The 18209-nt window shown below is 44.5% G+C and overlaps 1 protein-coding gene across 1 annotated transcript in view; it reads left to right on the forward strand.

The window, feature by feature from the left end:
- Nucleotides 1-18209, forward strand: part of CDC20B (cell division cycle 20B) — a 221700-nt gene that overhangs the window by 129880 nt on the left and 73611 nt on the right. Inside the window, exon 5 of the mRNA XM_029577272.1 lies at nucleotides 7250-7352. Within this exon, the coding sequence (XP_029433132.1) occupies nucleotides 7250-7352 (103 nt within the window). The remainder of the gene's footprint in view (nucleotides 1-7249; nucleotides 7353-18209) is intronic.

The following is an 18209-nucleotide window of genomic DNA, read 5'->3' on the forward strand; positions in this document are numbered from 1 at the left end:
TCAGCAATGGGTCTGCTGCCTTAAAGCAGTGCGTATTGCTCCTGCGTTCTTGTCTTCACTGCGTTTTAGCTTGTTCCTGTCATTCCTGATTGCTTCTGCTTGTTCTAGTGTACCTGCCTCATCCAGCATTGCCTCGTCCAGCCTTGCCTCATCCAGACCCATCTTTTCTGAATGTCTTTGTCCTTCTCTGGCCTGATCTTTTGGTTTGACCTCTTGCCTTGGATCTGTCCATGCTTGGCTGCCACCTGGATCTCTCACTTTGTATCTGACTATGTTTGCCTGCTGCACGAATCTAACCTCTTACTTTGGATCTGACCATGCTTATCTGCCACCTGCCTTGACCTCAGTCTGTCCCTGGATTCTCCAGTCTGCCTGTCCTGACCCTGCGTGCCCTCAATCTTGCTCGACTCCCTTAGGGACCCACCTAAGCCCTGCCACAACGCAAAGGCTCAACCTGTAGAGGAGGCGGCTGTTATAGTTGAAGTTCCAGCCTGTCCATTTACAGGGCGCATTCTCCATCTGTTGGCATAGGCCTCGTTGGTTCATCTATGGGGCAGCGTCAACTACGCCACAGCACCAAAGGCTCATCACATACATGCTCCCTTTCATACGCACACATACTCCCTCTCATGTACACAATGCTCCCTCTCTCTTTCACACACTTTCACATACACTCATACTCTCGCACACATGCTTTCTCTCACATACATACATGCTCTCACTCTCATGTACACCCATGATCTGTCTCTCTTCCACACACATAAACAATGATCTCTCTCATTCTCCCAAAAACATGTTCTCTCTCTCTCCCAGACACATATACACATGCTTTCTCACACACATACACACATGCTCACTCTCTCACTCTCCCACATATATACACACATACTTTCTCTCTCACTCTCCAACATACATACACATGTTATCTCTTTCTCACTGTCCCACACATATACTCACATTCTCTCTCACTCTTCCATACACATACACACATGCTCTTTCTCTCACTTTCCTACACACATACACTCATGCTACCACTCTCTCACACACATTAACACATGTTTTCTCTTTCACTCTCCCATACACATACACACATATATTCTCTCTCTCTCCCATACGCATATAAACATGCTCTCTCTATCTCTCTCACACACATACACACATGCTCTCTCACTCTCCCCCACACATATACACATGATCACTTGCCAACACACATGCATAATGCTCTCTCTCTCACTTTCCTACATACACACACATGCTCTCACTCTCCCCCACACAAATGCTCTCTTTCTCACTCTCCCACACAAACACATTTTCTCTCTCTTTCCCACATATACAAACATGCTGACTCTCTCACTCTGACTCTCCTACACACATACTCTCTCTCCCACACATACTGTACAAACATGTTCTATCTCACTCTCGCATATACACATGCTCTCTCACATGCACATATGCTCTCTGTCCCACACACCTGCTCTCCCTCACTCTCCCACAGACATACACATACACATGCTCTCTTTCACGTTCACATACCCATATGTTCTCTCTCTCAATCTCCCATGCAGATACCCACATGCTCTCCCTCTCCCAGACACATACACCCATGTTTTCACATACACCTATGCTCTCTCTCACAAACACATGCACTCTCTCACTCTCTACACACATATACACATGTTCTCTCTCTCACAAACACACATCTCTCTCTCACATACACACATGCACTCTCTCTCTCACATGATCTCTGTCTCTGTCTCCCATACACATATACACATGCTCTGTATCTCACTGTCCCACATACATATGCTCTGTCTCTCACTCTCCACACACATGCTCTCTTACATACATACATACATGCTCTCTAGCTTACTCTCCCACACTTTCCCCTCCTCTGAAGTAGTGCAACCTTGCTAAAATCACTTCTCCACTTACTAAGACTCCGCTGACCACACTGCCGATTAGGGTGGGCTGCGCTGTTTTTCTACTTACTAAGGCCTTGCCGACTACACTGTTGAATTTGGCGGGGCCACGCTGATTTTTCTCTTACTGAGGCCCTGCCAGCCATACTTCTCTTCAGTAGCAGCACCTATGGCCATGGGCCATATTGGCCATAAGCAATCTACAGCTTTGCTGCCAGTTACTAGAGAATGAAAGAGGAGGGCCATGGTGGATAGCACCCATCCCACCAGCCACCGAAGAAAGGAAAGAGGTTCATAGTGGCTGGTAGAACTCATTCCATTAGCCCCCTAAAAGAGAGCAAGGATCACATACCACTGTAAATGCTTGGGAAGGTAGGGAGTAGGGTAGGACAGGGAAATTAGCATACGATGGAGGGTGGACATAATCATATGGGCTGGCATAGGGGAGTGAAGAGGCTAGCACAGAAACTGCTCCTGCTGCCCCCTTTTCTCTTCTGTCTCCCAACCTGGTACCTTTTTTTTTTTTTTTTAGAAAATTACCACTTATATTATGTGACCCTTGTCTGGGTTCACTACAGTGTACTATGCTTTATTAGAGATTTTCCAGCAATGGGAGATTTGGGGGGTGTTAGTTGCATTGTGAGTGATAATAAAGTTCTTTCCCCAAAAGGGGATAGGCAATCTGGCTGTATATATGGTACTTCCATGAGGCATTGGGAGGAGTCATAGCCTGGAGCCAGAAAGTTTCTGTGTTGGTTTTTGTATGTTTTGCTGGGAACCATGGAGGGCATCAAAAAGCTGTATCCTGTTTTGGGGTTCCACTGTGATCCATGGAAGATAGAGGCTTCTCATTTTCAAGTGGCAAGGGTCAACTCAAGAAGATCTTAACCACCAGAAAGTAATGGGAGTATTTATCCTTGCAAGCCAGGAAAGTATGAGTAACGGAGTGGAACAAAGGGATTCTGCAGATTTTCCTATATGGAGCTAAAGAGATAAAAGCTGTGATGAGATTTTTCCAGGATCCAAATGTTGTGGAATTGAATTTAAGTAGCATAAGATCTTTGTTTACATATGTGATTTGTTGATATTCTGGTAGAAACTGTTTTCTACTTTTAATCTCATTACCTTAGATTTTGGTATGATTCTTTGTTGACGGCTGGTTTTTTTCCAGTAAACTTCTGTTTTGGATTATAATCTTTGGTGTGGACTTTTTTTTTTTTGGTGATCTCTTGGTGCCCTGCAGATGAATCCTGCTCCCCACTGCACAAATCTGTGCATTATTCTAGAGGCTGCAATTAGTTGGCTAGTGCTCAGCAGCCTCTGAATTTCAAGTCCTGCCCCCCACCACCAGCAAAAGTGCTCGCCCTCCATTGCCACTGATTTTCTATTTCAAATCCTGCCTCCCCTCTCCCAGGAAGCCTAAGTGCCTGTTGCTTGATATCATCAATGTAGCATTTAAAGTAGGCCCCTAGCCCACTAGAAGCACTTCCCAGCAAGCTACTTGGCCCCACAAAAAAGAAGTGTAGTGCAGCAGAGTACAGGAGCCTCAGGAGGCTGCTGCCGAAGGAGAGAGGAAATACTTGGAGCCTCCCCACACCCTCGAGAGATTCTCGAGGGTGTGGGGAGAGTAAGGATGGGGGGAGGGGGAGGATAGAGAGATTCTCGAGGGTGTGGGGAGAGTAAGGATGGGGGGAGGGGGAGGATAGAGAGATTCTCGAGGGTGTGGGGAGAGTAAGGATGGGGGGAGGGGGAGGATAGAGAGATTCTCGAGGGTGTGGGGAGAGTAAGGATGGGGGGAGGGGGAGGATAGAGAGATTCTCGAGGTTGTGGGGAGAGAAAGGGGCACGCTAGGCAGGGGATGGGGTAGAGATAGGGTTACTGCTGAGTGGGTGAGTGGGAGAATCTGCTTAATATTTTATTGTCCTGGCTTTTGGCCACCAAAATAAACTGCAATATATACTGAGAAAAATAATTTCTGATTTTCTCCCGTTTTTGTTCTTGTTATAATAAACCCTGATAAATTCCTGTGAAAAATAAAAAGAATAAAAAACGAAAATGAAGGTCCCTATATATTTTAAAAAAATGGTCTTTTGTTCATTCTGAGTATGTAGGGGGATCAAAATAATTACATATCTTTATTTCAAATTTTGAGATTGAAGTTTCTATATTACTAAAACATTGATTTGACTCTATAGTTGGTTTTGTTAAGTTTGTAATTGCAACCTCTAAGGATTTTATTTCGGACCAAAGAGAGTCCATTGTAATAACTGCAGGCTTCTCCAGTTGCGAAAGAGTATCATTTGCAAATCTCGATTCCTGCTGACCCGCTTTAGCCTTCTCTCCTTCTCTTATCCCCTCTTCAAGGGAGTACAATTCTAAGAAATCAGGAGGAATTTTCTGAGGTGGAGGAGGAGTGTTTGGGACTCCGGGACTTAACAGTGTTTCTTCCGGAAGAGCAGGCATCCGCTCTCTGCCTTTCCCCTCAATGGCACTATTCACCAGTTTGTTGCTAGGTGTAGATGAGAAAAATGCAGGTAACTGGGATTGAGAGGGTTCAGATATGGGAGATGATGCTGTAATCTCCCTAATCCTTGCCTTTCTTTTTGTATGAGGCATGGTTCCTTATCGAAACTGATATTGCACTTCCTCTCAATATTAAATTTATTTCCTTCTTGAGTGGAGGTTAGAGAGTGAGGAAAGACTAAATTTATAGGAATTAATGTTTTACTCACAGCTATTTTATTCTTTCCAGTGGCAGAGTCCAGATTAAAGTTTTCAGTCAGTCTGCAACAAAGCCGCGCGCCGCTTTGGCGCGCACAGCTTCGGTGACGTGCCAGCAGCGTCAATGTGCCACAGGGGGCTGGCTTTTAAACTTTAGCCAGTCACCTCTGGATGACATCAGCGTGCTGAAAATGTTGCAGAGGTTCGTAGGGGGCCGGGAAACGCAGCCTCACCCCTTCCTTGCCGTCTATCCAGGTATTAGCGTCTTTCCTCTCTCCTCCACCTCTTTTGATGTGCCACAGGGGGCTGGCTTTTAAACTTAGCCAGTCGCCCCTGGATGACGTCAGTGCTGAAACGGTTGCAGTGGTTCATAGGGGGCTGGGAAACGCAGCCTCACCCCTTCCTTGCCGTCTGTCCAGGTATTAGTGTCTTTCCTCTCTCCTCCACCTCCTTCAATCTCAAAATTTGAAATAGAAAAGCAGCAGATGGAATTCAGAGTTAGCAAGCTGGAAACATGTCATCAGAGATTTACTAAAACTGATACATCATGATAAAAGACTTGAGGTAAATGAAAATTTATTAAAATACCTGAATCTAAGGGTATTAAATTTCCCTAAGCATGACCTGATATCACCTTTGGATATGTTTAAAGAGTATTTGACTCAAATCTTACATATGCCTCAACAATCTCTGCCTCCCTTTTAAAAAATGTATTATGTTTCACCTAAAGGGGGTATTAAAACATCAGGAGATAAATCAGGAGAGCCACAATTAAATTTGATGGAAATTATAGAAGCTACTGCTGATACCAGTATTGCTTCTAGAGCTATACTGCATGTTTCTTTTGCATTTGCGTCTGATAGAGATGCAATATTTCGCTTATACATGAAAAAGAGATTAGAAAAATTTCATGGGGCTCAAGTTTGGATTTACCCCGATCTCTCTAGATTAACACAAGAGAGACGGAAAAAGTTTCTAATATTAAAATTGGAAATAGAAAGTTTGGGTGGAAAAATGATATTAAAATTTCCATGTAGGTGCGAGATACTGCATCAAAATCAGAAATATATTTTTTATGAAACTTCACAACTACATGTATTTCTCGATTCCATTATCCAAGAGCCTTTAGCTGTAGAAATTGAGGCAAAATAAATTAATACTAGGTGTTATCTTGTTTTCAGTTGTTCTAGAAGAGTTTCCTCAGATTGCCTAAAACCGCTTAATTTTGTACTTTCCTTCTTGAGGATTTCTTCTAACTTACAGATAAAATGTTAATTGATGTGTGTTAACAAATTTTTCTTCTGAATTCACTATGATATCTGTATTCTAATAACTTCAGTTTCTTTGTATTGTAAATTGCAGACCTTAGTGAATCTGGCGGTAATGGGGGGGCAAGCCTGCGAAAGCTGGCAGCAATCGCACCTCTGCGGTTCTATCGCTGTCGGCTTTCGCACCCAATAGTGCCATCGTAAAAGGTGGTGCTATTGGGTGCGTTACTGGAAGCGAAAATGGTTCGTACCTATTCGCCGCCAGCAAAGTTTCCGCTGCGTCCGCCCCGATGACGCCCCGACTCTTCTGGGGCCGACTCTGCCCCGATCTAGCTATCGCACACAAAAAGTCCCTTTTCGCATGTGATATGCTACAAAAATGACCCCCTATATGTTTGACTTCGTAACAAACTCCTACAGAAAAATCTTTAAGGTCAATTTTCAAAGAGTTTAGATGTCTATCTTTGGGAGATAGGATACTAAATTTGCCCTTTGAAAATCTACTAGGGCTGAATTTCTAAATTTAAGCACCAAGTTTCACTAGATCCCTAAATTTAGGCTCCTAAAAAATGGTGGCTACGGGGATAGTGTTATGGGGGAAGGTTTTGTGCTTAATACTGATTTTCAGTACTAGGCACAAACCTTAGGAGCCTAAATCTAGGCAAATGAATAGTAGCCCTAAATTTAGCATTCAAAGTTTTAGGGCTCTAAATTTAGGTGAATTTTCAGTTGACAATTTAGGGCCCTACGTTTGGCTCAAAATAGGTTCCTAACTTAGGTCCTAAATTTAGGAGCTCAGCTTTTTTTGAATATCAGCCTCTCTGTTTTCCTAGTGTTCCATTCTTAATGAGTAAACCTGAGAGCTCATATTCCCCCATGGGTTAACACTAGTATATTAATACTACTACTCGACATATGCAGCACTGTAGAAATGACAACATAAGGCAAACATAGAGGGTAAAAGAGACTTAGGGAATTTCATTTATTAAGACAATGGTTAAAAATTAATGAGGCTATAAGCAGGTCAATCAGCCTCAAAAAGGTGAGCTTTTAAACAGGATTTAAATAAGGCCGGCAAGAGAGCAGGATGCACCAGCTCAGGAAGTCTCTTCCAAGCAGCTGATGCAGCCAGGTGGAACACACAGAGCCGGGAATTGGTGTTAGAGGAGAAGGGCATAGATAGGAGTGACTTACCTGATAAGCTGAGTGCATGAGGAAAGGTGTAGAGAATGATAAGAGAGGAGAGTTAGTGAGGATCTGCAGAGTAAAGCCTCTTGTAGGAGAGTAGTACATGAATGAAAAACATTATTCTTTCCTAACAATGATATAAATTTTATCCAGTTGCAGAAATCCCTGGCACAGTTGACATTTACTCAGGAGAAGGGATCCGATGCAGACACGGGTTTTATGGATATCTGTAGAAACAACGCCTGTTCACATAAAGGTAGGGTATGAGAAGTACTACGGATAGATATCAAGGAAGCCAGGATTCAAATCCCCCACTGACACTCCTTGTGACCTTGGGCAAGTCACTTTATCTCCTTTTGCCTCAGCTAATGTAAATTGTAAGCTCTTTGGCAGGAATTTATTGTAACTGAATTGTTGTAATCCATCTTAAGCTTACTCTGAAAAGGCAGACCAGAAATATGAAATTATTATTGTTATTATAACAGCAGTGGGTGCTGTGATTTCTAAATCTAGTTCAATTACTGTATGAGATACTTTAAATTCAACAGATATAAAACAAATCATCTACACAGTGGCTTTGAAGAATAATACCTGCTAATCTAATCAAGCAATTAGATGCAAGGGTGTATTGCCTAGTGCCCAACTGTGATTACTTTTTTTTACCGTGCTTCACTCCAAGGTTCTAATTATAAATAGAACTTTAAAAGCATTTTCCCGTCGATAGCAGGGCTGAATTAGCCATGCTGTATGGGAACTGTCAATCAGGGCCCAGGAGGCGGAGCTTCTTAGCAGAATCAGATCTCTGATCGCCTGCGGCTGCGCGTGGGTTCCCGCGCAGCAGTAATGGTTCTCCTCAGTCTGTTTTTTTTCCGCGCGCGGGAGCGCATGCGGAGCCCTTCTTCTCCTCAGAAGAATAAAAAAAAAAAAAAATCAAAATTCAAAATGTCCAAACTGCAGTCGGGCTTTAAGCCTTGCCCCTGCGGCAAGATCATGTCCATCACCGATGGACATGATCGCTGCTATCGATGTCTCGGGCGCGAGCATCCTCAGACCGACTGCGAACACTGCGACAGAATGTCGCCGAGAGCCCGTCGTCATCGAAGCTATCGATGGTTGGCAATTGCAGAGAAGACTTCGACCACGCATTCTTCGCCGGGCCCAGAAACTAAAACTTCTATGGCGAAGAGAGCTTCCTCCTGGGATCCTCAGTCCCCGAAGGTAAGGGACGCGAAGAGACGACCCAGAGCAACGGAGGGCCAGGGCCCTGGTCACTCCGAAGGAGGGGACGACGGGTTACAGAAACCGTTTAAGTTGACTGAAACCGGTTCCCAGAGACCTCGGGAAGACATTCCAGTTAGAGCCTTGTTGTTGTCCAAGGCCATGGGTTCGAGGCCGGCAGCGGCGCCGAAAAAACCGCAATCGAAGGGTGAACCCTTGTCGGCGCAGAGGAAGGCATCACTGCCTATTTCTTCCAAATCGGTGCCAAAGACACATCCGGCGCCGAGGACACTTCAAGCGCCAGGGAGCCGTCCGGAGCCGAGCTCGGATACGGCGTGGGATCACTCGGAGCCGAAGGATCGTAGACCGGCGCCTAAACACTCGGCGCCGAGACCGGCGCCGAAACACCCGGAGCTGGGTCGGGCACCAAAGCACCCGGAGCCGACACGAAAGCCGAAGTCCACGGAGCCGTCTCCGGCTCAGAGTCAGGAACAACCAGGAGGGAAGGACGCCCGGGATTCAAAGAGACAGGCGGTGCCAGGGACTAGTTCGGCGCCGCCTGCAAAGATGATTTCTAAGCGGGATAAATCGACATCGAAAGCGCAGGGTCCACAGTCGGATTCGACGAAATCCACGGACCATAAAAGGCGTAAGGTCAGCAATCCAGGCGTTCAAGAGCCTCCTACTGGGAATCAGCAATCAGTTCGAAAATCTCAACCGATCGCAGAACCGACCACTCGCCATGGGTCGAGACATTCTCACTCAGGAAGCGAAAGCTCCCGAGACCCGGGCAGATGCACAATTGGACAACCTGGTTTAGACCAAAGATCGAGAGACGGCAAGGCGTCCTCCTCGAGAAAGAGGAGCCATCATCGTTCGACTTCATCGCCTCCCCCGAAAAGACATCAGGCCGAGGCGAAGAGAGACAGAGGCGCACATCGCCACAATCGGAGGTCTTCCTCCTCTTCATCCTCTCATGTTAGGAGTAGCTCCAATCGTTCTGCCTCCTCCTCGCACAAGGTGATTCCTATTTCCTCGTCGCAGTCCCCTAGCACTTTAGACTCGGCGCATTCCAGGAGTCACAGTGAATCAAGTTGGAGTGCTCATCCGGAGCAGACGAAGGAGGCCAGTCCTCTTCCATTACAGTCACCTACGAGGGCCCAACCACCACCAATGCCACAACACACCTCTAAGGCGTTCTGGGACCTAACGCATTCTCTGGCGGGGTTTTTTGAATCCCTGCAATCCACATACACCCTTCCTTCAGAATCCACGACTCCGAGGGAATCGGCACGCACGCTGCCGCAGACGCCTCTGAATAGACCGGCCTCTATAGCTCATTCTCCACCGCTATATGCAGTCTCGCCGTCCCACCACACAGATTCCATATCACCGCACTCTTCGCCGGCGTCCTCGATGGGCTACCCTTCAGACCCACCGGACCAGCCAGCTGAACCGTACTCTCCCCCAGAGGATCTCACGTATCCTAAATTTGTAGACAAGATGGGTAACATCCTGAAGCTTGATGTGCAGAAATTACCTGAACCAAGGGCGGAAACTTTTGGATTATTAAAGATCTTCGACGCCCCTGGGGAGCCGTCAGCCTTACCACCGCATACAGTGTTGCATGGCGTTCTGCAGAAATCGTGGGACACCCCCTATACTCTGTCAGCAGTATCCAGGAAAACGGACTTAAAATTTAAGCTACAAAAGCCATCCTTGTATTCCATGCCACAGCTACCACATGAATCTGTAGTGGTAGAGTCAGCACTCCAAAAGTTCCGAAAGGCGAAGACGCATACTTCGGCTCCGCCAGGAAAGGATAATAAGTGTCTCGACGATTTTGCGAAGAGGATATATCAAAACGCGATGCTTACAGCCCGAATTAATCACCACCATTTTTATATGGTGCAATATTTATACGAGTGTCTACAAGCCACCAAGGGCATGTTTACAGCAGGGGGAGAAACAATTCCATCCCCGATTTCGGATATGGAGGAATGCACACGTCATATGCTACGAGCGGTATATGAGGGGTTTGAGACTTCTGCAAGAGCTTCCGCTATGGCAATCTCCGCCAGACGTCTGGCCTGGCTAAAAGCTAGTGCCATTAGAGAGGATCTACATGAAAAGTTGGCGAATTTGCCATGCTCGGGGGATAACCTTTTCGGAGACCGGTTACATGAGACCGTGAGTAAACTAAAGGATCAGGCGCTGGCGGTCCAATCACTGACAGCTCCACAGCCTGCGAAACGATATTTTTCAGCACGCCGGCAACCCTACAATAGACGACCGTACAGGTCATATCAGTCCTTCAGACCACAATCCTTTACCCCTTACCAAAGGCAAGCGCATAACAACGCGCCTCAACAACAGCAGAGGAGAGGAAAACCTCGAACGCAACGGCAACCACAGCAACAACAGCAGACGGCAGTACCAAGCAAAACGACTCCGTCTTTTTGACTCCATTGCCACCCCTACCACCATCCCTACCGGAACATCCCCCGGGCAGGGTGACAGCTTGTTGCGATGCATGGAAATCCATTACGACAGATCAGTGGGTTCTAGACATAATTCAAGACGGATATCACTTACACTTCCTCTCCAAACCCATAGTTCCTCACTTTCCCCTGCCAAGGGGAAAACCTTGTCAAACCCAATTGGCCCAGGAATTGGCAAAGCTACTCCATCAAAAAGCAATTCTCCCGATTCTCCAGGGAGAAAGGGGCCAGGGGTTTTACTCCCCATATTTCCTCATCCCAAAGAAATCGGGGGGCACACGACCCATCCTGGACCTCTGGGAACTCAACAAACACCTAGTCCGGGAGAAATTCAAGATGGTATCCCTGAAGTCCATCCTCCCCTTACTTCAGCTCCGGGACTGGATGTGTTCAATAGACCTCAAGGACGCATATACCCATATCCCAATCCACAGATCATGTTGGCAATACCTATGTTTCCAGTATCGCAACCAACATTACCAATACAGAGTGCTACCCTTTGGACTGTCGGCAGCACCCAGGGTGTTCACCAAGTGCATGGTAGTAGTGGTGGCTTATCTTCGCTTACAGGGACTAACAATATTCCCCTACTTGGACGACTGGTTACTAGTAGCGTCGGATCCGGTGCTTTTGGAATCACACCTCAACATTGCAATAACCTGTCTGCAACAATTGGGATTGATCATCAATTACCCAAAGTCCAAGTTACAACCCTCACAGATTCTGCAGTTCATCGGGGCACGTCTCGACACGAGTCAAGCCCGAGCATTCCTTCCGGAGGACAGGAGACTGATCATCTGTTCCTTGCTCTTAGCCCTACAGAGCATGCAAACCTCGACGGCTCGCACGGTGCTGCGTTTGCTGGGTCATTTGGCGGCTGCGAACTTCACAGTCCCCAACACGAGACTCCATATGCGACGCCTACAGTGGGGTCTGAAACGTCAGTGGACTCAACACGCTCAGCCTTTGCACACACGGGTGTTTATAACCTCCCAGATGAGGCAAGATATCACATGGTGGCTCAAGGCACCGGTGATGACCAAGGGGGCTCCATTCAACCCTCCGCCGCACAATGCAGTCCTCACGACAGATGCCTCGCGGAAGGGCTGGGGAGCTCATCTGGATTGCCTAGAGACACAAGGCCTCTGGTCGTGCGACGAACAGCAATTACAAATCAATCTGTTGGAACTCAGAGCGATTCGAAACGCCCTGCTCACCTTTCAGACTTACCTCCGGGGTCGCAGGGTCATGATATACACGGACAATCAAGTGGCCATGTTCTATATAAACAAACAAGGCGGGTCCGGTTCCTGGTCCCTCTGCAAGGAGACGCTACAGATTTTCGCTCACGCCCACAGGCACTCCATTCACCTACAGGCCTCTTACCTGCCAGGAATTGCAAACACAAGAGCGGACAGACTGAGTCGCGTATTCCACCCGCACGAGTGGAGACTCAATCCCGAGATCCTGCAGGAAATTTTCGCCAGTTGGGGTACACCGACGATAGATTTGTTTGCCACGGAAGCCAACACTCAGCTTCCTCAATTTTGTTCCATCAGACCCAGTCAACACAGGTTGGCTCAGGACGCCTTCCTGATTCCTTGGACCCCAACTCTTCTGTACGCTTTTCCGCCGATTCCATTAATCACGAAAACGTTGCAGAAATGCATTACAGACGGCAGTCAACTCATTCTCATCGCACCAGCTTGGCCGCGTCAACCATGGTACAGCTACCTCCTACGCCTATCGGTAGAAGAGCCGATCCGCTTCCCGGACCGTCCGGACCTTCTCCTGCAAGACGACGGCCTTCTCATCCACCCGCTTCTCTCATCCCTCCATCTGACTGCGTGGAGATTGAGCGGGCACTATTAACAGAACAAGGAGTTTCCCACATGGTACAAACTATTCTTCTCGAGTCCAGGAAGCCATCCACCAGAAGAAGTTACTCCTTCAAATGGAAACGCTACGCTGCCTGGTGTGGGGTACACAACATTTCACCAATCGAATGCTCCCCCACTGCCTTACTGGATTATTTACACTCGCTCTATGAATCGGGACTGGCCACCTCCTCTATCCGAGTCCATCTTAGTGCTATTGCAGCGTATCATAGGCCACTAGATAATCACTCCATGGCAGAACATCCGCTTCTATCTAGATTCTTCAAGAGTCTCCTGCACTTACGACCACCAGTGTCTAAACCACCGTTTCCGTGGAATCTCAACTTACTGCTGGAGCAACTCATGCTATTTCCATTCGAACCCATGGAATCAGCGCACATGAAGTACCTCACGTGGAAGACAGTTTTCCTAGTGGCGATAACATCTGCCCGTAGGGTGAGTGAACTGCAAGCGCTCGTTCACTACGAACCATATCTGCAGTTTCATCATGATAAGGTTGTCCTACGAACTCATCCTTCATTCCTTCCGAAGGTAGTGTCTGCCTTCCATCTCAATCAATCCATTAACTTACCAATTTTCTTTCCAAAACCTCATTCGAATGAGAGGGAATGATTACTACATACCCTGGATTGCAAGAGGGCATTAGCATACTATAAAAGAAGAACACATTCCCTCAATAGATCTTCGCAACTGTTCCTCTCATTTAATCCAAACGCTCCTGGCCTTCCAGTAGCGAAACGCACCATCTCTAGCTGGATTGCGCAATGCATCCGATACTGCTATGCGGCGAAAGAAATGCCACTTTCTTCAAAGCCAAACGCCCATCAAGTGAGAGCAATGGCCACATCGTTAGCTCATCTACAGAACGTTCAACCAGTGGATATCTGTAAGGCAGCCACGTGGTCCTCGCTGCATACCTTCACATCCCACTATTGCATAGATAAGCTGTCTGCGGGAGATGCCACACTAGGGCACTCAATTCTACACACCATTTCTAAGTAATAGCCACGACTGACACGCTATTACACAGCCTACAAAAACATTAGACAATGTATGCGGGAGCTTTGGACTCCCATACAGCATGGCTAATTCAGCCCTGCTATCGACGGGAAAAAGCAAGTTTGCTTACCGTAAACGGTGTTTCCGTAGATAGCAGGATGAATTAGCCATGCTGACCCGCCCACCTCCCTGTCAGTCGTGGGGTTTTTTCCCGCTCCGCTTAAGCTTAAATACAGACTGAGGAGAACCGTTACTGCTGCGCGGGAACCCACGCGCAGCCGCAGGCGATCAGAGATCTGATTCTGCTAAGAAGCTCCGCCTCCTGGGCCCTGATTGACAGTTCCCATACAGCATGGCTAATTCATCCTGCTATCTACGGAAACACCGTTTACGGTAAGCAAACTTGCTTTTCTATGACCACATTACCCACTGATGAAACATGTTAGAAATTCTATTATATAATTGCTTGAGATTTCAGATAGAAATATGGGAATGTTGATTTAGATGGCTAAAAATAAAATAAAACAAAAAAGCTGAGCAAATAACCTAGAGAATTATACTTTTCCCGTCAAAAAGATCATTAATCCTTGTTCAGTTTCCTCCACATTACCGCCCATATTCCCTGGAATGAATATTGTGGAGACATTCACATCATATTTTAATGACAAGACTGTAAATGCGAATAAAACTTTTCAGAATTTAGTTTTTGATAATTTTGATGATTTGATTATTGATGGCTTAAGTTGGGAACATTTTGAATCTGTTTCAGAATCAGATACTATTCAGATAATCAACAACATGAATTCTTCCTTTAATTCCCTCAGCGCTTGTCACACGGCACTCCTCAAAATGATTAAGACCGATATAGCTTTGTTCATTGCTGATTTCATTAATTCCTCTTTAAAATACAGCTCTCTTCCTGACTCTTTGAAACAGGCTTCAGTTCAGCCCATAATAAAAAAAAACAACTGCCGATCCAACTCTTCTTTCCAGCTATCATCCACTCTCTTCTTTACCATTCATGGCAAAAATCATAGAAAGAGCTGGTCTTCATCAATTCTGTGACTTTCTTGTCTCTAAAATATATTTAACCAATCCAGTTTGGTTTTAGAAAACACTCTAGGACTGAACTATTCTTACTCTCAAGCTTTGACATGGTGAGACGGAGTTTTGATTGGGGTACAGCCTTTCTTCTATGCCTTCTTGATATTTCTTCCGCATTTGACTCAGTTGATCACCAAATTCTCCTTTCTAGGTTGCACTTTCTTGGGTTAACTGGTTCTGTCCCATCTTAGTTTGCCTCAATCCTTTCCAATAGGGTTCAACAAGTTCATATTGAATCCCATACCTCCTCCTGGACCTCTCTCAGTTCCGGAGTACCGCACTATCGGCCGCTCTGATTAATATCTATTTAACACCTCTATGCCACACTTTAGCCAACCTTAGGGTTCATTACAAACTCTACGCTGACAATATACAGTTTTTTTTCCCCCTGAAAGAAACATGGGCATTAACTAAGTCATTTCTTTTTTCCTGTCTCACAACCATTCAAAAATGGCTTCATCAAAACAAGTTAGCACTCAATATTTGAAAACCAGAAATTATTATTCACATTGCCCTGTCGCAAATACTCCAGTAGGCTTTTGTTTTGATAATCAGACTGCACTCTTTCGCAAACAGTTCACAATCTTGGAGTCATTATTGATCCTTCTCTTTCCATGCGTGACCATAACATTCACACTTCTATTACTGAATGTTCAATCTCTGTCAAAAAATATCACTGATAAATGATCTTTTATAGGATTTAAATCCAACTATCTTCTGCATTTCTGAAACCTGGCTGAATGACAAAGATAATGTGATCATAAATCAAATTGCTCATCCCAACTATGATGTTTTTCACTTTCCCAGACCCAAGCAGAAAGGTGGAGGTCTACTAATAATCAGTGAAAAAGAACTCAAACTTAAACCTTATAAAATAGAGATTACACCTCCCTACGAGGTGGCAATACTAAAATCACTACAACTAAATTTAAGGATGGTGTCTTGCTCCCCCCTGAACACTTAAAAAAGATTGCTCACCACTAATCGAATTATTCACTAATGCATTTCCTTCACCTGACAATACTCTAATTGTAGGAGACTTTAACATACATGCAGACAGAACACTTAAAACTACAGCATGTGAAATCTTTTTAATTTCAATAGAAGCAATGGGATAGTCACAATTTGTAACAAACCCCACTCATAAAGCTGGACATATCCTTGACCTAATATTTGCCAATTACATTAATTGTAAAATAAATACATCTCTGACCATCAACTAATTAAAGCAAAAATAACCCTTCTCAACTCAAAACAAAGTCAAAGAATAATCAAACTTTCACTTTCAGAAAAAAAGATTGAACCTGAAATACTTGAAAAATCATTTAAAAATGAGCTAACTGATTTTAATCAAGCCAATGCCTCCTCAGCTTTTGACTTTTGGGATAAAATCATCAACAAGATAGCAGATACCCTAAGCCCAGTTCAGATAAAAACATTCCAAAAAAGAATGGAATAACTCAAAACATAAGAAACCATGGTACAGCAATGAGTTTAGATGCACTAAACAGACACTGAGAAAAACAGAGAAACAATGGCAGAAATGCCTGTCCGCAGAATCTCTAGGAAAATGCTGATCACTCCTAACAAAATACCATGCACAAATCAATAAAGCAAAAAAGGATTCCTATGCTAAACAGATCCAAAGTGTGATATTTAATTCCAAATTACTCTTCAAAATAGTCAAAAGTTTAATCAAAGACCCATCTTCCTCCAGCTCAAGTAACTACTACTTTTCAAAGAATTCCTACAACGACTATGCCACTTCTTTGTTAGATGAAATCAATAGGTTAAAAACACAATTCTCCACTTGCTCGCCAACAAAGGAAACTGAAAAAAAACATGAGCAAGCAAAATGGAACACATTCGACATAGTAACTAAACTCGAAATTAACCAAATCATTACAAAAATGAAGCCTGCTATCCACCCACTGGACCCAATCCCAGCAAGTTCCCTGAAAATAGTACACAGCATAATTACTCTGACAATCACAACCATAATCAAACACTTGCTATCAGAAGGATTGGTCCCTGCTAGGGAAAGCAAACAATGATTAAAACAATCCTAAAAAATAAATCTGGCAGAATTGATGATTAGGACAACTATCAACCAATATCCAATTTGCCTTTTACCTCAAAGGTCCTAGAAAAAGCAGTGTTATCTCAATTAGAAAACCACCTAGAAGACAATAATATTCTATATCCAAACAAATTTGGGTTCAGAAAAATTGTTCAACAGAAACTTTACTAATTTCTTTAATGGACTCTGTCCTACAAGGGTTTGACAATGATGAATTTTATATACTAGTGTAGCTGGATTTAAAAAAGGTTTGGATAAGTTCTTGGAGGAAGAGTCCATTACCTGCTATTAATCATGCTGACTTAGAAAATAGCCACTGCTATTAATGGCATCAGTTGCATGGGATAGTTTTTGGGTACTTGCCAGGTACCTGTGACCTGGATTGGCCACTGTTGGAAACAGGATGCTGAGCTTGATGGACCCTTGGTCTGATCCAGTATGGCATGTTCTTATGTTCTAATTGATTTACTAGCAGTCTTCGACACTGTGGACCATACCCTGCTATACCATCAATTGAGAAAAATTGGAATAGATGGAAATGTTCTCAAATTCTCTTTCTTCCTAGCAGATAGGACATTCCAAGTCAAACTAGACAATCACACATCTGACACCTTCCCAATCGATACTGGTGTCCCCCAGAGATCAGCACTCTTGGCAACACTATTCAACATCTACATGCTGCCTCTGTGTAGATTACTAGCGGAACTAAGAATCAACTCTTCTTATATGCATATAGCATACAGTTCTACATTCCATTCACCAAATCATTTGAAAAAACTGAATCAACACTGTCAACATTCATGAAGGCAATACAACAAGAACTTTCCCAAGTGAAACTAACTCTAAACACAAAAAAACCCAGAAATCGTATGGTTAAGGAGAAACTCTTCTATAGTCAAATCACCACTGCTAGACCTGGGTACTTTTAACATTACACCCTCAGAGCAAGTACGGGACTTAGGAATACAGATTGATGAGAACTTGACAATGAAAAAGCACATAAGCAAATGAATTAAATCAGGATACTCCAAGCTGAGAATATTGCATTGGTTGAAACCTTTACTAACCTTACTAGACATCTGCACTGTTTTACAAACACTAATATTTTCAAACATAGATTACTGTTACTAGGCCTACATTCAGGACTATTAAAACCTCTATAATTATTACAAAATGCCTCAGCAAGACTTTTATTAGGGGTAAGGAAATTTGAACACATCACACCCTCGCTGATTGCACTGCATTGGCTGTCATTCAATCAAGAATTCAATGACACAGACTCCTTCTTAATACAAGTGACACTTCAACCATAC

This window comes from Rhinatrema bivittatum, chromosome 1 (assembly GCF_901001135.1).
Source record: "Rhinatrema bivittatum chromosome 1, aRhiBiv1.1, whole genome shotgun sequence".
Taxonomy (NCBI): Eukaryota; Metazoa; Chordata; class Amphibia; order Gymnophiona; family Rhinatrematidae; genus Rhinatrema; species Rhinatrema bivittatum.